Source organism: Leiobunum rupestre, chromosome 5 (genome assembly GCF_980474605.1).
Source record: "Leiobunum rupestre chromosome 5, qqLeiRupe1.1.hap1, whole genome shotgun sequence".
Lineage (NCBI taxonomy): Eukaryota > Metazoa > Arthropoda > Arachnida > Opiliones > Sclerosomatidae > Leiobunum > Leiobunum rupestre.
Genome location: NC_143388.1, coordinates 64680053 through 64701892, shown reverse-complemented (window position 1 = coordinate 64701892; position 21840 = coordinate 64680053). Strand labels below are relative to the sequence as shown.

Genomic DNA, 21840 nt, shown 5'->3' with positions numbered 1-21840 from the left:
TAATGTTTTGCTCTTCCAATTGTTAGTTGGTGGGTAACCACATACTGTGTCGCTACTTTATCATTATTTACTCTGTGCAATGAAAATTTAGACCAAGGGCGCTGAGATTAAAAAAACCATCTACCACAGGAATTTGAACCTTAGTTATTTATTTGGTGTATACTCTGCATAGCGGATCTCTCTCGGATACCGCAGAAACACTTGAGCGGGTACTTTCAGTGCTTAATCGCGTTTTGGTGAACCTCAAGCTTCTTCTTAAGTAGTATTAAGCTGGGAACTTACCGTGATACGTTTGTATTTTGGAATTATGGCCATGGTGAACAGGAATATTCTCGGGTTGCGAATTAAAACCACCGGTAAGATTTATTTTTATTGAATTCGTAACTGTAGCGTTCTTTATGTGTGGTGACATCAGGAGGTTCTTCTGTTAGTGAAATGCCATACGTTGTTCAGTCAATTTAGATTTAAAGAATAAATTAATCGACTACTATTTACTTGATATTTGGTAATTATTTTTCTTGATAATTTTAATTTTTAAGAACATTTGTTTAAATAGACGAGTTCCTAGTTAAAGTCGCCTTATAACGGCTCAAGGAAATGGAACTATGATTTTTCAGGGCTAGTGTCACTAGTATTTAATTGCATTTAAATTTTCCGAATTTGAAGACCTAAAAAATTGACTTGCGGAAATAAACTACGTTTAAAAACCTTTATGAAAAACTCTTAAGAAATTTCCATTCCCCCCCCCCCCTCCCGCACCAAAGCAACTTGAACAAGAAACGCCACGAGGTAATTTAAATTAGTTGTGGCTGGACTTTTTTACTAATGTTTTAATTAATACCTAGAGTTTTAACGTTTTAAATAATACCAAGATTGGTAACGACGCCGGTCTTTTAAATGATAAGCACTTTAAATTTCCTCATGTTTTCGTCCTACGTTTTAAAATTATTCCTAGTCACGCGCATTTAATTTCGTTGGAAATATTTTGGTGGGCCCATTGGCTATGTAAACCAACTACCATAATTCATTTTGCGAATGCCTATGACTTTTTGAGCTCGCCTAAATTTCCTATTTCCAGGTTTTATGTTAATAAATGTTAAATTAATTTATGAAGTAAGGGATACTAGATGTTTAGAAGTTTTGAAGGATAGAATAAATCGCATACTGTAATTTTTTGGTATTAAACTTCAAAGAAGGTTAGTATAAATCACATTTTTTACAATTTTGTTTTAAATGTAAATATCCTCAAAAGTAATTTATAATCTATGTAGATAATCTTTGGGCTTAGCGACTCCGTTACAATAAGAAAGGTGTACGCCATCGCATTTAACGTTTAAGTGGCTCTGAACCGATGTTAATGGACCAATAGTAAGCCAAAAATATAAAAACCCAAAACAAGACCGTGATAAATAAAAATGTTCAATGACCAACTATCAAGATAAATACTTAATTAAATTAAGCTCAAATTAGGTTGGTAAAAATCAATTTAGACCTAAAACGTGACGGCACACATTTTTCGAATTGGAACCGACCTTCTTATCTTAGCGGTTTTTATATACATGTTGAATTACCTTGAAGACGTGCTTCGAGGTCAACCGAATTTTTAAAGCCCAAGATAGAATTTGTCCTATATATATCGATGCCGTAGCACAAGCACTTTCTAAATTATTAACACCTAATCATGATCTCTTGGAAATTTTTATTTATGACCTTGTTTTGGATGTTTATTTTGTGCGCTTCCTATCGGCTAATTTACATCGTTTCAAAGTCACTCGGACATAAAATACGATGGCGCACACCTTCCTAATTTGAACTGAATCTCGAAGCTCAACGGTTCTCGAGATGGATATTGTATGGCCTTGTGGACAAGGGGGGTGCCATAATCTGATCTCGCTCCATCCTAAAATTTGCCTCGGGCCGGTACTTGCTATGAGATCGAAAATATGGAATTCCTCGAAAAAATAGCTTTTCGATTATTAGCTCTGGATCGTTTTTAGTGGACACCTTATCGTTCAATAAAAAATTGCGTTAAACAACAAAAAGTATAAAATAATGGAACTATGGAAACTAAATAGTTACATCTGCGCACGCACGAAAATGTCTCGAGGGATGCTATCTCAAAGCGTCTCGTGTTTCTGGAATCGGTCTGTGTGACGGGTCGCTGTAACGCCCAATTATTTCTATAGAGGGCGCTCTTAACAGTTAGTAATATTGTTGGTAAAATTAATTCTTCTGTGAAGTACATGAAATTAAACTTTTACAAACTATCGTTGGGATAAATGTCAAGATTGGCGTAAAATTGGCGCCCAAAGAAATCGGCATCGAGCCTGCGTTGGTACATGTTTTTTAATGGTCTAAATGGATACGTCTTTCGTAGTAGCTATAATACAGTCTTCTGCTAGAACTAATAGTGTAAAAGGTCCAGTACTGTTCCTCGTGTACATAAATGACCTTTGTGAGACAAACTTAAACGGTGAATTAATATCATTTGATGATACAACATTGCTTTTTGAAGGAGAAACATGTTTAGAAGTATACAAACTAGCCCAAAATGGTCTAAATGTCATATATGATCTGTTAAATGTTAACTTACTAACCTTAAATGTAATCAAAACTAAATATATCTGTTTCTCGGCTAGAGGTCATCCCTCAATTAATTTGGACTTACAAATCACTACAATGGTACTTGCTTAAATTGTAGTTGTAGTAACGATTGTTTAAAACTTGAGTGTTTAATATTAAATATCTAGGTATTATAATAGATGCCAACTTAAAATGGGACTATCAAATAAATATAGTTAAAAATTACGTATGAGCTTACCTAAGTTTTACGAGTTAAGAAATTTTCTAATGCTCTCATGGTTGAAAATTGTATACTATGCGATTGTGCAATCTATTTTGATGTATGGAATTATTGGCTGGGGAGGTAAATATTATACGTATATTGAAATGTTAGAAAAAATTCAATGAAAAATATAAAGAATTTGTTTATAAAGAAATAACCTTAGTCTAGTTTTGTATTATATAACGACTTAAAGGTTTTCTCGGTTAGACAATTATATTCGAAAATTATATTACTTTATGCGTATGATATGAAAAATAAAAACATACCACCCAGTATTAACTATAATACCAGAAATGTAGAAACTACATGGAAAAAAGTTTAAAACCATGTCCTAACTATAAAATATTTAAAAAAAAATTATAACGTGGTGGATATCCTTAAGCATTACAAATCTCTACAACTTTATGGATTATAAAAATGTGATTTTTGTACAGTAGCAATATAATGATTCTGGTAAACTTAATTTGAATGATGTATATGACCTCTGAATTGAACCAACCTTAAAATATAAGTACTACTTTATCCCCGGCCACGCACGAGCAATTTTGCTCATGTGACCACTGGGGAGATACAATATATGATCAAATTTTGTAATGTATTAACTAGCGTACCAATAAATTAAAAAAAATATCGAGATGGTGTCGTCATCCCCCAGAAATAGAAGTGACGCTACAGCATGGTTTTTTTACTCTCACTTTAAATCAACATTTATAAAATTGCTTAAATGTAATGCTATTTTTATAAAAACAATTTCCTCTGTAAATAAACCCTAAAATTATAACTTAAATTTGGCTACTTCTTGGTAAGTATTGTTTAATTTTGGGGCATTCTGCTCTCTTGGTTAGTGCCTGTAGTTGTGGCCTGAAATCATTCCGACTAAGTGTCTTCAGCAATGCTCATTGCAAAGCTAAAGATTCTATTCCTCTTGCACATTTTCGGTTTTTGGTGTCGCGGGTTTGATATCTCACGTCACGCGCTGTTATAAATATTTTGTAAACGTTAGTCTTAAGATAACATTTGACTGGAAGTTCAACCCCCAAGGTTATTTTCCTCAGAAAATGGAATTCTCTCGTAAAGTTGGTGTGTACTTAACTCATAGCGTTTTTTAAAGTTAAATAAAAATAGGAAAAAATTTTATTCAGATATTTTGACGATTTTCTAATTTTATCCCAGCGCCTATTCTCGGGAATAGTACTCCCAATATCTTCATGAATTGCGCCACTCCACCTGCCACTTCTGTTCCACTTGAAATGTTCTCACCGGGCTTAAAAGCTCGAAACGCGGACAGACCAAGAAGCGCCGGGTTGCCCCGACAATTGTCTCCAAATGTGAGACGACCACCGAATTCTTTGAGGTACTTAAGTCTATCACCGGCCAAAGGATTGGATAGGTTTGTTACTTGATTTTGTTGTTACTCGCTAACGGTAATTGTTTGGACAACATCTATGAGTTGGTGTGATTTAGGATAAACAACAGTTGTATGCATTCGATTTTAAAGTTAAAACAAAGAGGGTTTAAATAGATTTTAAAATATTGCATAATTATCTGTGTAAGAGCCTACATTATTAGTTCGTTGTCTTTACAAATATATTTAAGTTAAAACCGGGGGAAAAGATTAATCTGCCTAAAATATCTACAGGGGGATAATCCATTATCCTCCCCAAATAATAATGTATCTCTAAAATAAATGTTTTTGCGGATTTTAAAAGTTGCGTTATACAGGGTGTTACGAATAAGAGTACCGAAACTTTCTATATGCATTCGATGGGTCCCTGATTAAAAAATGTCTACTTAACATGGGTTCTAAAGTGCTTCGTTTCAGAGATATGGGCTCCCAAAAAACTACCCTGAAAACCGGACACAGCCTTAAATCTGGCAAACAATATTCTTCCTTGAACCAAATTGTTTGCTTTAAACTGTCAATGTTTTTTATCCGTGAGGCGAGAAACTTTAATAACAAGTGGAAAAAGTTCATTAATGTCCTTTTAGAAGTAAAATAAGTTTGAAGACAAAGCCATTTTAATTTAGTGATACGATTTTAATTATTAAATTTAAAGATACAAAATGTCATAAAAATTCTGAAGGAATGTTTTTAAAATTGTCTAATTCGTTCTGTAGCTGTTATGGCACATTGGTCCTGGAACGCTTATTGCACGGACGGGCTCAAGAAAAATGGGCTAGAAGTTCAAAGTTTAAACATAGTTTTTTTGTGATTGGCATGTAACCTGGAGAGAGATACAAATAACAATTCGACTGGTTTTCCCAAATAGACGAAAGATTGCATCTTTGAACTTCTAACCCAATAAGCGTTCTTGTACGGGCCATATTAACCACAGAACGAATTAGACAAACTTAAAAGCATTCTTTTAGAAATCTTATGAAATTTGTATCTTTAATTTTGATAAATAAAATCGTTCGTAACGACAAAATGTTTTTATTTTATTTGGAACCGTTACAATAAAATTAAATGGCTTTGTCTTCAAACTCATTATTCTTCTAAAAGGACATTAATGAACTTTTGCCACTTGTTATTAAAGTTTCTCGCCTCACGGATAAACAACAATTGATAGTTTAATGAAAACAATTTGGTTCAAGGAAGAATATTGTTTGCCAGATTTAAGGCTGTGTCCGGGTTTTGGGGTAGTTTTTTGGGAGTCCATATCTCTGAAACGAAGCAGTTTAGGACCCATGTTTTTTTAGACATTTTTTACTCATAGAGACCCATAGAATACATATAGAAAGTTCCGGTACTCTTATCCGTAACACCCTGTATAATATTATCATATTCATATAAATATCTACAGGGGGACAATCCATTTTCCTCCCCCAATAATTATATATCTCTAAAATAAATGTGTTTGCGGATTTTAAATCTTGCGTAATATAATATTCTCATATTTCGCTATATGGTTTGTAGCGTGGTTAAATGTTTTTCTCCTGAGAAATATTATTGGTACACTCTGTTCAAAAAGTCTTTGCCCGTGGGAGATTTCGAACATTTTCGTCTGTCATTTCTTTTATAGTTGCATCAAGTCGAAGCGGGCATCGGTAATAGATTAATAAAATGTTTAGCTACAAATTGGCCAAAATCATTTTCTGGATAGATTTATAATTTGGCCTATTTTGGCCTAAAAGAGGGGGTGTCAACTTTTTTATTTTTTATCTCAGGTCGTTTTAAACCCGATTTTCGTGTTCTTCGGGGTGGATTTTTATTTAGAAAGTGTTGGAATTATTCAAATCGACGCATTGGTTCAAAAGATATTCACCAAAGAAGTTTTCACAGAAATTGAGAAATATCTAAACATCTTACCAAGCCATTTAAAATAATAAATGTTGACGGGTTTTGTCGCCATCTATAGTTCCTAGAAGTAATCATTTTTGTTTAATTCTAAATATTTATGTGTAGGCAAAGATTTTTAAAAGTTCCTCAAATACTTAAAAATTAAATTTTTAGAAGTTTTTTTTATATATTGAAAATAGTTTTAAATTTATTTTGCAAGTGTTAACTAACTTTAAAATATAAATTTTAAATATAGTGTTTATTTTAGTTACAAATTTGAAAAGTCGAGAAATTTTATAATAAAAATTATAATGTTGCGGTTTTTAAACTTTTACAATTAACTAATGTCGCAGCAGCGCGTGAAGGCATCCTAAGACGACGAAAACAAATCTCCGCGCTACACCCTGAAAAGTGAGAGGCGCTTAAGGTAACAGGTTAAAATCGAAATAGATAATTGAAGGTAGTATCGTCTGCTATGCAATTTCGATGCCCCGAGATAAAAGTTGGGTAGCATTTTCGTTGAGCCGAGTTCCCACTTGCTTACTTTTGTTAGTTTCGCGACGAATTCAATTTTCGCCCTAGTAATTTTATGCGTAGGCGTCAGTCAGATTAAAGAAAATTGGATTTAGCGCCACGTTGGAATAAGGCTTTGAGCATTTTCAGGAAGTTAACTAGAAATCGCCGGGGCAGCTCCAGACTAACTTATGGGGGGGGGGGGGGGGGGGCACCGTATTGGTTTTATATTGAAAAACGTAAAGAAATAGAAACCTACAATCCCGTGTGGTATATATCAATTGTTACCCCCCCCCCTCCACGGTGCCGCCCCGGGTAATCAGCAAAATATGTAGCAAATACCAATTACAAAAATCTTAAAATTACGCCTAACGAGGGCTACGGCCGACTTCAAAAGTTTATTTACGTATGTTAGTAAACACTTAACTTCATATGTGTTTAATACGTTTACGTTATCGTTTTTACTAATATAGGACCGTATGGATATTTGCTAGGCTGAAGCTGAGATTGCGTTAGACTGGTTATTTTAAAGGTCAATTAAAGGTCCGCGCCGAGTAGCGACTTTCGATAGCTCCTTTAAATCCATACACATTTACCCTGCTCGAATATAAAGAGTAACCTTATAGCTATGTCGGAATATCGGGACATACTGAGATTCCAAAGCTGTGGGAGGCTTTCTTAAATGTAACTACCCGCGTTAGCCATACGCGTTTCAAATAGGTAAATAAAGCAAAAGCGATATTTTTGATCACATATTTTATCTCGAATCACAATAGGCAAATAAATATGCTTATCTTATATGTTACATTTGTAAAAATATTAATAGGGAATCATTTCTCCCCTCCTTCTTTGACATTTCGTCAGCCTACGACGAAAAGAGTCGGTTAACATTCTAGCGTAATCATTAGGAATAGCATTAAACGCCGCTGTTATCATATTTCTTAAGTCATCCCTTGATGTTGGTATTCTTTTTTCCATGAGTTGGAGAATTTTAGACCACAGGTTTTCGATAGGGTTCAGGTCGGGGAGTTCGGCGGCCAATCCAAAACTTCAATACCATCGTTTTCCAAAAGGTTCTGGACGATCCGAGCGCAATGAGCTGGACAGTTATCGTGCATAAAAATAAACCTATACAAACAATGCTAATTGTTTAGTCATTTCACTTACTCAATTGTTTTATAAAGAATACCTCCCACCATTTTGTAATCCGAATATGGTCGCAGCCGATGGTATCATGGCCTCTCTCAAAATCCCGATATAATTTGCTCCGTTAAGTCTACCTTGAACTTCATGAAGGATACCTATTTTACCGTCACCGATGCAGCACCACACATAAACAGAAAATCTTCCACTGGTTTGAGTGCGATGCATCATGGCCGGCTTTGACCTTTGCCCTTCCTTCTAGTCATCCAAACGGTAGGAGAAGACGCCGAACTTTGAAAGGTCTGTTAAAAATCGAATGTTAGTTAGGTAAAAAGAACTCAGGAGCATACCTTATTTTTATACACCTTTTCATCGGATTAAAGAATAAGTCTCCGTAAGTCATTTCTGGGTCAGCGCAGAAGGTCGTTACAAAACTGGCGTCTAAGAATCTTGTGACGATTTGTTAAAAAAGGCTTACATAAAGCACGGCGTCTTCGAAGACCATTGGCTTTTAACCTATTCCAAATAGTTGAGTGCACAGCCCTAACGCCGTAGATTTCCTCCCATCTATCCCCCAGTTTTCCTAATGATAAATGTTTGTTCCTCGTTGCTTCTCGAACGAGATTTCGATCGCCTCTCCTTGCTGTTGCCAGTGGGCGCCCAGGTCTTGGTAAATCCTAAAAGCCGTATATAAATATTAATATAGAGAAAGTAAAGATTACTTTTAAAACAAAAATTAATTACCTGAATTCTGCCGTGATTTCTGAATCTTGAATAAGTATTCTTCGCACCTCTTTCCGAACAACCAACTTGATTTTCAATATTTCTCCAACTTTCACCGTTTTCCCTCACGGTAATAATTTGTAAACGTTGGGCTTCGTTGATTCGGGGCATTTTAAAGCTGAATCACTTACTTAAACTGCAAGGTTCGCGCATTTTATACCGAAAAATTACGAAGAGGGTATATGCATTTAGAAGAGCTAGGATCGTGGCATATTGATTCAAGCAGGGTAAATGTGTATGGATTTAAAGGAGCTATCGAAAGTCGCTACTCGGCGCGGACCTTTAATTGACCTTTAAAATAACCAGTCTAACGCAATCTCAGCTTCAGCCTAGCAAATATCCATAGGACCTATATTAGTACTAACGATAACGTAAACGTATTAAACACATATGAAGTTAAGTGTTTACTAACAATACGTAAATAAACTTTTGAAGTCGGCCGTAGCCCTCGTTAGGCGTAATTTTAAGATTTTTGTAATTGGTATTTGCTACATATTTTGCTGATTACCCGGGGCGGCACCGTGGAGGGGGGGGGGTAACAATTGATATATACCACACGGGATTGTAGGTTTCTATTTCTTTACGTTTTTCAATATAAAACCAATACGGTGCCCCCCCCCCCCCCATAAGTTAGTCTGGAGCTGCCCCGGCGATTTCTAGTTAACTTCCTGTAAATGCTCAAAGCCTTATTCCAACGTGGCGCCAGATCCGATTTTCTTTAATCGGACTGACGCCTACGCATAAAATTACTAGGGCGAAAATTGAATTCGTCGCGAAACTAACAAAAGTAAGCAAGTGGGAACTCGGCTCAACGAAAATGCTACCCAACTTTTATCTCGGGGCATCGAAATTGCATAGCAGACGATACTACCTTCAATTATCTATTTCGATTTTAACCTGTTACCTTAAGCGCCTCTCACTTTTCAGGGTGTAGCGCGGAGATTTGTTTACGTAGTCTTAGGATGCCTTCACGCGCTGCTGCGACATTAGTTAATTGTAAAAGTTTAAAAACCGCAACATTATAAAAAATTTTATAAAATTTCTCGACTTTTCAAATTTGTAACTAAAATAAACACTATATTTAAAATTTATATTTTAAAGTTAGTTAACACTTGCAAAATAAATTTAAAACTATTTTCAATATATAAAAAAAACTTCTAAAAATTTAATTTTTAAGTATTTGAGGAACTTTTAAAAATCTTTGCCTACACATAAATATTTAGAATTAAACAAAAATGATTACTTCTAGGAACTATAGATGGCGACAAAACCCGTCAACATTTATTATTTTAAATGGCTTGGTAAGATGTTTAGATATTTCTCAATTTCTGTGAAAACTTCTTTGGTGAATATCTTTTGAACCAATGCGTCGATTTGAATAATTCCAACACTTTCTAAATAAAAATCCACCCCGAAGAACACGAAAATCGGGTTTAAAACGACCTGAGATAAAAAATAAAAAAGTTGACACCCCCTCTTTTAGGCCAAAATAGGCCAAATTATAAATCTATCCAGAAAATGATTTTGGCCAATTTGTAGCTAAACATTTTATTAATCTATTACCGATGTCCGCTTCGATTTGATGCAACTATAAAAGAAATGACGGACGAAAATGTTCGAAATCTCCCACGGGCAAAGACTTTTTGAACAGAGTGTACCTCTGACATTTCCAAATAAAGTATGAGACGTTTCATTTTAGGTTTATCCCGAGTCGCGTACACAACGACTTCGAATTGAGCAGCCACAACCTGTTCGGAGAAGCCTCGGGGTCCAGTCTGTCCAGGAACCCAGAGGAAGCGCTACGCAGGTCGCCCATGTCCAAAGATTTGTTGGCGTTTAACAAGGTCCTCCGCTTCTCATCGCCGAAGTGCGCGGAAGAAAACAACGGTATAGATAACTAGGGCCACTATGCAATGAATACAGTAACGAAAAATATAATTTCATATGAAGGACAATTGAATCTTTCGAGCCATTCGCCGAGAGAATCGAAATTTCGAAGACTGCCAACTTCCGCTGACAACGTATTAGACGCTCCGGGAATTGCCAATAACTTTTGTAAGATCTGTTAAATGAAAAATTTACTATGTAAACTTAAAATATTGATACCACTCTCTCTCGAATTTCGATTCAAGAATTGTGTGAATGTTTTAATTTAAATCGGGGAAGTATCACACATTACTAAGAAAATATTTAGGTTGACAACACCATATCCGGTTCGTGATTCCCGGAAAAGCTACGCCAGCCTTACCTGTTGCAATCTTTTTAATTTTCTTCCGGTAAGAGGAAAAACAAGCTGGCACGATCGCCGGCTCTTTCGTTTTTTAGGTGGACCATATATTTCAAATTATCATGTAAAAAGGGATATATTATGCTAAACTGATTAAAATTTGGATATTACTGTATTATTTCTTAAGCGAATGTTTAGTTTTTCAGAGCTTCTAAGTTTTCTATCGGTTCATATTAAAGGTATATATGCAATGCTTTCCTGCAGTTTTGAATGCCATCGACTGGGGATCCAGTGGAATTTTAGCTGCGGCTTTGCAAAAACGAGTTTACATTTGGAACCCGGAAACGCAAGAGACCGATCTGCTCTTCGAGTGCGAAGGAGACAATGAAATGTCCGGAGTCCGATGGAACAAAGAAGGAAGCCTCCTGGTGACCACTATGCGCAATGGCCTCGTCAAGGTACTAAACGTCATCTCGTTACGCTTCTAGCCTAGGAAATCCCTCTTGAATTACATGTGTAAACACTTGGAATGTCTAATGCTTAAGGACCGCAATGTTGCGAATGTATCCGGAGGAACGGACGGGGGTTAAACTACGTCGAATGTTAAAAGTTTATATTATCTTTATATACAAGTATCGATTTAGGCTATTTAAATGAAACATGTATCTTCGTGGGTTCTAACTTATCAAAAGACTCCAATTACCCGGCAAAACCGAGGATTTGTACACCACAAAATGGCAGAAACAATTACTCTGTTTTACAACGTAATTAAATTAAATTTGGCATTCCTTTGGAGTATTTTTTAGAAAATCGTGATATGTCTCAAAAAGTTTTTGAATTTCACTGAATTGTTCAATTTCTTTCGAAATTGTTTTAAAACACCAACGGGAGCTTGTGAATCTATGTTTCAATAACTTTAGCAGTGAAGGATGCTGAATACTTAGCTCGTAAAAGATACATTGCACGCTTGTGGTGTTATCCATTTTTTAAATGTGGTACTGAATTGATCTGCGTCTGAATTTATAACCTTTACGGAACTGGTATAATTAATTACACGTTCTATTAAGAGAAATGAATAAATTCTCAAATCGAGCCATGCCTTGACTTCGTGCGGAATGTTACCATACGTGAATATTATCCAGCTTCAACGAATATAAATCTCAAGATGTTATTTTCCGTATAATTTCTTTACGAGTTATAACATAATTGTCGGCCATTAAATGTTTTACACCACTGCCTATAGGGAACTCTTATGTTCCCTGGTGACTCAGCTAATGTCACCCAGATCTGATTTCGAAACTGGTACATGCTCAGAGAAAAATTATCAGTATACGGGAACGCTATTTAGATACCGGTTTATCCTTTTCAGCTCTGGGGCAAAGACAAGAAATACAAAGGATTAGTGACTAAGCACATGGAGTACGTCACTTCAACGTCTTGGAACAAGAACATTTTGTCGAGGTTCGTCTGATATTTTATATTAATTCAAATTTTTGGTATAATTAGAGCACTTACTGCTACTATTCACAACTAAAATGTTATTAGGAATGGGTTTAGATGTTTAGACCTTGTCGGACAAACCTAGAGGATGATTAGTCTGAGGTTTAAGTCTGATTCCCTTAAGCTAAATCATTTCAAGAATCACATTGCATTGGTACTAATAATTTGTCTTCAACATGCTAATAAATTTTGCACCAACCGTAATACACCGTTAATTATTAACATTTTTTCAATCTATTTGGGGTACTTCTGCTTGGTGGTAGTGGCAATTGGTTAATTAAACGTGGGATTGACTGCTATATAAAGAGTCTGCTGTTTTTATTTGGCTGGTCTAAAGCAACGAAATAACACATTTTTCTTTTTACACTGCACTTTGACGATACCTTTGAAACTATCGTTACCGAGAATTCATCAAGTAAAGGCGAAAAATAGTTTTCTGCCTCCCTTTAAATGTTGCTAAAAAGCCTAAGTAAGCCTTTTTTGGAAATTAATGCCCCAAAGGTACACCAAGGCTGTAGATGCATTCATGTAATAGTTATTATTTTAACAATGTCTAATAACCGAAGGTAAGTAACATAACTAGAGAAACAATATGAACATACAAATGTTATTACCTTGAAACATTTAAGAAGGCTCCAAATTGATATCCCTAAACACGTTTGCTTAGTAAAAGCAGTAAGGTAAAAATGTTTATTGCCGAAATAAAAACCCATTTAATAGGGAAATATTTTTTAAGGATAATTAGGAACCAAAATTAGAAGTATGTAATGTTTTTATCTGCGTCACGAGCGCAAGTTAAGTGCTTGCAAGCGGGTTTTAGATTCTGAAGGCCAGGGGCTCGCGACTGCAGCACGTGCTCTCTATCTTAAAGAGCTAAGTAACGTAGAAAAAAATGACAAGTGACCTTTCGTATTTTATAGAAACCTAGATCTATTGAAGACTGTCTCACTCCTGTGCATATTTGTTTATTTATCATTTCGTTAATTGAATTTAACCCCCGTGAGTTACAACTTCAATGTAATCAATGGCTGACCGCTACACATTTTTTTTTGGACCAAGGGCGAATTTATATTAGTTTTACAGCCATTTGGTGTAGTCAAGTATTAAATTTCCATTCGTTAAACCAGAGTTCTACTCTAGCTCGCAAATATTTTAATTTGCGAGAATTTAAATTTTGTCGGCTGCTGGATAGTTTCACCAGATTAAAAATGGGCCCCACTCGCGTGACTTATTACCCACCATTGTCCTAGATGAAAAATTATTCATACACTATCTAACATGGTCATTATTCCAATTTAAAGCGGAGACGCCCTTGGTAATGTGCACCACACTAATGTGTTGAAAGGATCGAGCAGTACGATAAAAAGGAAAGTGACCGATGAAATCGTGTCTGGTTTAGCCTGGTCACCGAATGGAAAGTACCTCGCCATCGGAATCAGTGACGGCTCCTTCGAACTCTGGGAAGGTTTGCAGCACCACCTGTTGAAAATTCCTGATTTTCATGTTGCCGCCATTAAGGTTAGTTAATTTCATTTATTTTGGGACGGTATACTATAAAAAGGGGTGGATTGTCTAATTTTTTTAGAGTCCCTTACAAATGTTAAGAGCCTCCTTTATTATGTAATAATAATAACATTTCATGCTTCAACGGAATTTTAGGTAGCCTATCAAGAATATATATTTGTAAATTTCAATTAAATAACTATTCTAAAAGGAAGTAAATTTGATCCGATAAATTTTGGTGCATTTATCGTTATCTAATGTAGAAACATGCTGAAATATTACTAACCCTTAGTTTAATATGGCAATATCTATATTTTTCCAGCTTAGACCGCTTAGTTTTAATGTGAATAATATACAACCGACTATAAGCAGCGACAAAAAATTACCACAAAGCAATGGTGCCTAAGCTCAAGTATATAAATCACCGGTTTAAAGGTCGATTTAGTCCTACTATATTTTTCGAAGAACGTCTTGAAGGTCAAGTTGACCATTTTTGAAAGTCAATCCCTGTTGGGCAACACTGCGTTAAAAAGTAATATCTGATGATAATTTGTAGTGTTATGTAGTTCTGTTAGTGCAATAAATAAACTTGGCTAAATTTTATTTAAACCTATCCTTTAAACAAACCGTTAGAAACTCAAAACGATCGCGTTGCTCGAGTAGGACGTTTATCCGTACCAGGAGACATGTCTCCTGTCCGTACGTAGAGTAGTTTTTCAGATACTTTATCCTCAGACCAAAATTTTTTATTGATTCAGGCGATAGCATGGTGTCCTTGGAATAGTCAAGTCTTGGTAACTGGAGGAGGGATTAAAGACCAGAAAATCAGGATGTGGGTGATCGAGAGGTACCCTGTCTTTTCCGTCGAGGACATAAGCAGCCACGCGGAGGACACGCACTCTCAGATTTGCGACATCGCCTGGCCAGCGAACCGCAAGGAAATCATTACCTGCCACGCCTCGCCAGACTTCAAAATTGCTTTCTGGAAATACCCCTCTCTGGCTCCTCTCGGACAAATTCATGGTTTGCCTTTTAAATACCTCAAAGTTGTTGTAGTCGTTTTTATTATTTTACAAAACACTTTTCTCAAGGTAATTGTTTAACCTTATATACTGTGCTGAGGTGTTTATTGATAAATTCATAATTCAGTTGGTGGAAGAGCGAATTGAGTGTAAGCAACGACGGATCTACTAGATCGAGGCAGCTGAGAACAATGCTTGGGCTTTGGTGGTAGCCTTATCCGCTGTTTTTCTTTTAAGCTACCGCCTACTAATTTATTTAATTTTATATTATCTATTTAGAATTTTATAATTATATCAAATTCATTAATCAAGCGTTATGAACATAGATTTTTGTAATAATTAAACAAATATAAAACCTTTGAAACGAATTATTGCAATTCCAGCAACGTTTTAAATGTACAGGCCTATTTATAGTGGGCCTCAATTAGATAACGACTGCTACTGCATAGACAAGCGTGAAGTAGCAGTTTTTTTTAGAAATTGTTACCTTTGCTAAATCCAAAAAATACGCCCTTCTTTCAAAATCGGAGGTTCTCACTCGTATCGATTTGTTCTTTGTCAGTGATAAGTAAATACCCATTTAAGAAATAGTTGAAGGTTCTTGTAGTTGATTTATTAATTTTAAATTGCCAAATATTCAAATCAGGTATACCTTCAAAAAAATATTACGTCGAATAACGAAACAAGGTGGTCAAATAAGTATTCTAATAATGTTCTAAATATAGGCAACAAATGGATATTGTTTAATTGAAACCCCAAAGATTAATTACTTTATAATCAGGAGCGGCGAAATAGGTAACATGGGTACAATGAACCCCCTCGTATATCAATCTGGAGAATAATGAAGTTTTTGTCTATAATTTGACAATTTCATACGACATTTTTGGGTTTTTACTTTTGTACTGGCACACCAAATAGTTTATTTTGGCCATTCCTGGAATTTAATGCCATCTAGACTTCATAAATTTGCAAATAGCCGAAAAATTGACATTTCGAAAATATTTTACTGGTCTAAAAGCTTATGAAGCCACTTTTTGTCCACCCTTGTCTAAGCAATTCGAAATGTATGTTCTTTCAGGCCACCTGGAGCGCGTGTTGTCCTTGACACTCTCCCACTGCGGTCAAATGCTAGTGAGTGCCTCGGCCGACGAAACCATTCGTATCTGGAAATGTTTTCCCCCTGAAAGTAAAGAGAAGAGAACGCAGAAACATATGCTGGCCATCAGCATTCGCTAAAAATGTTATCGTTGGTTCTAAATTATTGAAAGCTTTTAAATTGTTGATTTTAATGGATAGATTTTTAAATATTATATGAATTTGAACAGTATAAAGTAAGTGTATTTTAACACAAATATTGGTCCATTTTCATTGATGTGTTAAAACATATTGCTTGACTAGCTATTTAATCATCTATGACACATTTAGAAGCTAAGAGCTCATGAACGTTATTTGTATATGCCTATCAAATCTTACCGCAACATAGGGTCACTGTGTTCGTTAATAAACACTAAATTGGGGTCGCACTTCAGCAAACATTTTAATCCGTACTAATAATCTCTTAAAAACTGTTAGATTAAACTTCTGTAATGGCTATTTCTTCTTTTCAATGGTGCTATCTACGTCGGTAAAATTTGGTGAACAAAAATTTCTGGTTATCAACGATTTATATTTATTTAGGTTATTTTGGTCTACAATTGTATTTCTTTCATCGTGAGTTAGTCTTTAGCTCGAAAAACATCCTTCGAAACCACTCGGCCTGAATGATTGAAGAATCGCAATCTACCGCTGCTTCACTTATTGTCCGCTGAAAGCGTTTAGTTATGAACGGTGTTCGTTGATTAGTTGAACATATAATTTGTTGGCACGGTCGATTGTGTCCGGTGCATAAATTGACCAGCGTTCCATAAGCTAATAGCTCACCACTGGTAACGTACAAAATTTAAATATGTTTCAATTTAAATAAAGTTTTTTTCGTACTTTGTACTGTTAAATATTAAAATCTCACTCATTAATTAAACCAAATTTAAACTTAATCTTAAATATAAATTAAACGATAAAATTAAAATATGAAACACTAAAACTGTAATAATTCTAAACAATTGTGACCCATTATTATATTCCCAAATTTTGTAAAAACCCTCGTATATATGTATATTTCCATTGTATTATTTTTATTTTATGGTAATTGAAAACTTTCCACGCTCTCTGGATAAAACCCAGAAAACTCAAAGTGCGTCACTAAAATTTCTACTGCTAGTGGCCATATCATTGCACACCTGCAACGGATATTGGCCATCAGCCCCCTTTTTTCATTTTGGGAATTGTCATTACTTCAAGCCCATATTCACATTAAAAATTAAGGTAAAAAACGGTGAGGTAGTGCCTCCCAACCTCTCGATTTGACATGGAATGACCCCCAAGCTAAAAACTAATTTTAGCAACGTTTAATAAGGCACCAAATTTAAGATGGAACAGCTTTGCACCATTAGGAAGAAAACCAGCCCACACCACGAATGTCGGTTTGAAAACCACAATTGTTTCCATCAGACCCTGAAGATATTCGCTTTTGGGAGCATTGAGAACCTTCCCTTAATTATCACAACACTACATTGATATAGTTTCTCAAAGCTTGATCTGTGACGTGGGTATCAGCAGCTTGACTTTCAACTAGTATCTCACTACCACGTTCGTTTTCATAGATCGTTATTTGGATTTTAATTCCAAATAACGACTTATTATCATCGTCGCCAGTTTTCAAAATGCTGTTTAAGTAGTAAAAAATTGGATCTACTCTACTTTTAATATCACGGATGATATCATCAATGTTGGAAGGGTTCGCCGGGTTGACAATGATGAAACCATCTAAAAGACCGTCTATGCTACATCTCAAAACGGCTTAGAGCTCAAAGCTGGGAAATGTGACTTTGAAACAAAAATCGCAGTCAAATTTTGCGATGGTTTTTTAAAAATGTTCAATAATTGATCGATCTTAGACTTAATTTTTTTTTCTAAAGTGGATACTTATTATTCATGGCTATTCTTCCAAATGCTAGTCAAGCAATCATATACTAGAATCACATTTTACTAATAATTGGAAGAGCTTGAAGTGGGTGGTGTGAAAAGTTCGGCGCTTCCAAGCAATTTTCAGATAAGTGACCAGAATAATTATTGACGAGATATCAGATCAGATTTTCCGGATTTAGCTTAGATATCAGATCAGGTAATATTACTCAGAACGCTCAAGGTTACTAGTCCTAATGATTGGATAAAAGCTAGGGTATTATGACTTTATCCATGATTACTAATGTTAAAAGACCCAATAGTCGAAAGAAGACCGAATTTAACATGTAAAGTTCAGAAGAACAGCCCGTTTCGCCTCTCGAACTGGAAGAAATTGAACCATTTTTTAGTCGAAAACGGAAATTTAAAGTTATTCATCGTAACACGTCAATTCGACGAGGATACTTAGCTACGTTTAACGCTTGTATTTTTACCTCTCCGAGGGGACTTTGTACCCTAGGAGGGGTTAAACAACCACTGTGTCTGTCTGTCTGTCTGTCAGGCCAGCGTTCGCATTTTCGAGGCAAAGGGTAATCACTGCGTACGCAGTTTCTTAGAATCAGGGAAAAGGTTTTTCCAAAGCGCCCTCTTTTTGTCATTGGGTGTAGTATAATTTTTTAATCGGCCGGGAATCGAACCCGAGCCCTCTTGAACGACAGGTGAGCGTTCTACCACAGAACCACGGATACAGTTACGCTTCACTGAAAATAAAAAACTCTTCCGAGGAGAGGTATATTTTGGGTTTGCCAACTTGTTTGTAGGTGGTTCGGGTGGAATGGTTGTTGGTGAGAATTCACCTTAGAATTACGCGATTAACATCGAATTGCCGTCCAACTTGCCTGGTACTTTTACCGGGATCATTGTAAAAAATAGTCAGTAGCACGAAGGCGCCGAAATAAAGTTGGTTAAGAGTCCATGTGTCGGGTAAGTGTCAAAAGTTTGTAGACGGTTCAAATTACTGTTGTCCGACTGTCAGCGGTATATTTGTTTCGGGTCTGATTTCCGACAGTCGGCCGACGTTTGCATTAAAGGTATCTTAGAGTAAACTGTAGAAAGAAGGGTTACCGTCTCCTGACCGAAATATAAAATAATTATTTGAAAACCATAACTATATGAAAGGCTAAGATGTAAAATTCAAATGTAAATGTCGTCTGAAAAATGGATATGCTACTTGTAAAGTGTGAATGTAGATGGAGCTTCCTATTAATTAGTTATAGATATTCAAATCTTTTAGGGTATTAAATTAACTTATCTTTACATTCTCGGAAATTGATATAGTAAAACGATTTTCCCATAAAAAGTATATTCTTAATCCAATTTGCCGTCGAAAACATCCAAGAACGTATATATGTATAAGAACGGTGAACAAATGGCATCGCTTGGGCCATGATTTAATCGGTTTCAGAATAACTCCGCCCTAAAATCCGCGTACAGCGTGGGCTTGAATTAGAAACGGTTTTAACATTAAGCGCGTGCCGCACTCGGTTTTTTGGGCGGAGTTATTCTGTAACCGATTGCGTCATGGCCCAAGCTGTGATAATTTAAAATAAGGTTAATTTAAATTATAATTTGTAAAGAAGTCAATTAATTCTTTAGAAACCCAAATAAAAAGCAGCAGATGATCTGTTAATTAAAAATAAAAAAATTGTAATTGACGAAATGATATTTTGTCAAAGGCTTAAGTAACTAGTGTACTATACAGGTGTTGTGGTTATGGCTTGTAATGGGAAAATTCTGAGATTCTAAATTGTAATTATAAGTAAATGGAATTATGATGAAATGGATGATTCTACTAAAGGTATGTAGTTATTGTCCTTGAAATAAAATGAGCATGGACAATTTAAGTCTGATGGCTTGACCCTTCATTTCTAGATTTTTGTCCTTCGCTAATTTGTGGAGTCTGAGCTAGCAATATAAATTAATAACTTTCTTAACCAAACTAATGCGATAATGTTCGATTCCAACTTCCGCATCAAACACATGTTCGCGGAGATCTGAGAAGATGTCCATGCCAACAATATTTCGAAATCCAGCAAGTCCTAGTTCTTAGTTTTTCTTTTATAGAGAGAGGAATATCTCAACATAACAACTTAACAAAGTTGGCTTAAATCCAAGGAGATCTCGCTCAAATTAAAATAACATAATTAAATCTACACGAAATGATCCTTGGTCAAAATTTAAAGGTGAGACGTTAGCATCACCGGTTTTTACCTCTCCGAGGGTACTATGTAACCTATAGGGTTTTACAATCACTGTCTCCGTCTGTGGGTCTGTCTGTATGCAACGTGTTCGCATTTAAGGGGCAAGTTGTAATCATTGCGTAAGCAGTTTCTCGAAATCAACACGTTCGCAGTTTCTTGGAATTAGGGAAAAGGTTTTACCAAAAACCCCCTATTCGTCATCAGGCGTACTATAACTTTTCTTCTGCGTTTTGTGATTGTGACCAGTTTTGACTTTTGGGACGGACCGATTGCTGAGGGTTACGGTAAACGCATCAACGTCCAAATGGCAGGATTTCAATTAAATGTTCACGGTATACGTCAAAGTGTCATTTTTCGATCACATTGGGCCCTCCTGCATGCCAACAGAACCCCCAATACATGTTAAGCTTCATTAATAATTATAAGCTCAGCTAAATCGGAAGTGTATATTAATAGTTTTGAAAGTCTAAATTGTTTACGTATTAAATTTTAAAGGTCAAATCTTGTTTTAGCGCAATCAGCAGAGATAAGAGGGTTAAGGGGTAGAACCCCTGGGTGATCCATTAAGCTAGTTTTTTGTCTATCGGTACTTTTGAACCGTTAAGGGTCATATATGAATACAATTTCAAGTAGTATACAACGCGCTTTTTTCGTTTTGTTTACTTTACTCGTAATTTCGTAATTTATTTTACGTGTTTTCTTATCGGCTTTAAATGTGTGATACATTTTCATTAATGTGGTTACGTTGAATTTAGATTTTGAGGTATGCGCTGTTGTTTAGCCTTCACTATTCAGTTAAGGTTTTTTTTGGCGTTATAAGCCGGGAATTGTTAACGGTAAGGTGTTTTTGGTTTTTTCTATTACAATTTTCATTACCGTGGGTATATGGATTGTCATTTTCTGGATTTCTAAATATTGGAATTACCTTGTTTGATTGGGTTATTATTATATATTTTTTATTACTCAAGAAAAATCAAAGTATTTTAATTAATTTGTTACTTGGTTGGGTTATTATTATAATTTTTTCTATTGGTTATTTTTCTTGTTTGTTGACAATGTGGGATATAATTCATGTCTACGATGTTTTTCTGTGCATTGATTTTTATCGGCTTCGTTGGGTTGTCGTCATGAGCCCACGTAGATTTTATTAGTGCTTTCACATAAAGTTTTGGTTTTCGCATTAACTTTTGTTTTCCATATACATTTGAATTTTAAGACTTATAATACAATTAGTTGGTTTTGGTCTATAAAATAATATATTTTTCGTTTCGTAGGCGTTCTAATAATTTAAAATTTTGTATTTTCTATTTCCCATTTTGTTGCTTTGTTTATTTATTAACGTTTTGGGTCCAAAGTTGATTTTGTTCTATTGATATTGAAAATTTGTTTAAGGCAATAACATTTGTAATATTTATTATAATTAAAAAAAAATATTCTACTGGTTGGGATAGAAACGGGATGGGGTTTTTCTGGAGGACGCTTTGAATATGGCGAAATATCGTTGAGTGCCGTGTCCAATAGTTAATACGCCAAAGGGCAAATTCTTCCGAGGAGAGGTATATTTTGGCAAGCTTGCCAACTTGTTTCTATTTTACTTTCAAGTTTATGTAATTTATTTACATTAAATTAAAAAATAATTTAGATTATTTTTACTTGTTTTAATTCTATGGAAACAAAACCGGAGTTGGAATGTTTTTTGGCGTGACCCACTTTTTGGCATTTACAATTTGTATATCCCGAACTAAAAGTGATCATTAAAAATT

At 35.3% G+C, this 21840-nt stretch overlaps 1 protein-coding gene across 1 annotated transcript; it reads left to right on the top strand.

Moving 5' to 3' along the window:
* Positions 1–220: 220 nt before the first annotated feature.
* On the top strand, positions 221–16077 carry LOC149945601 (cell division cycle protein 20 homolog). Its single transcript, XM_090176626.1, has 9 exons — positions 221–356; positions 4019–4235; positions 10264–10451; positions 10515–10619; positions 11056–11249; positions 12161–12252; positions 13593–13809; positions 14553–14817; positions 15895–16077. Exons 1-9 carry the CDS (start codon positions 308–310, stop codon positions 16050–16052), a joined length of 1485 nt encoding a protein of 494 aa, XP_090032752.1. The 5' UTR covers positions 221–307; the 3' UTR covers positions 16053–16077.
* Positions 16078–21840: the final 5763 nt, after the last annotated feature.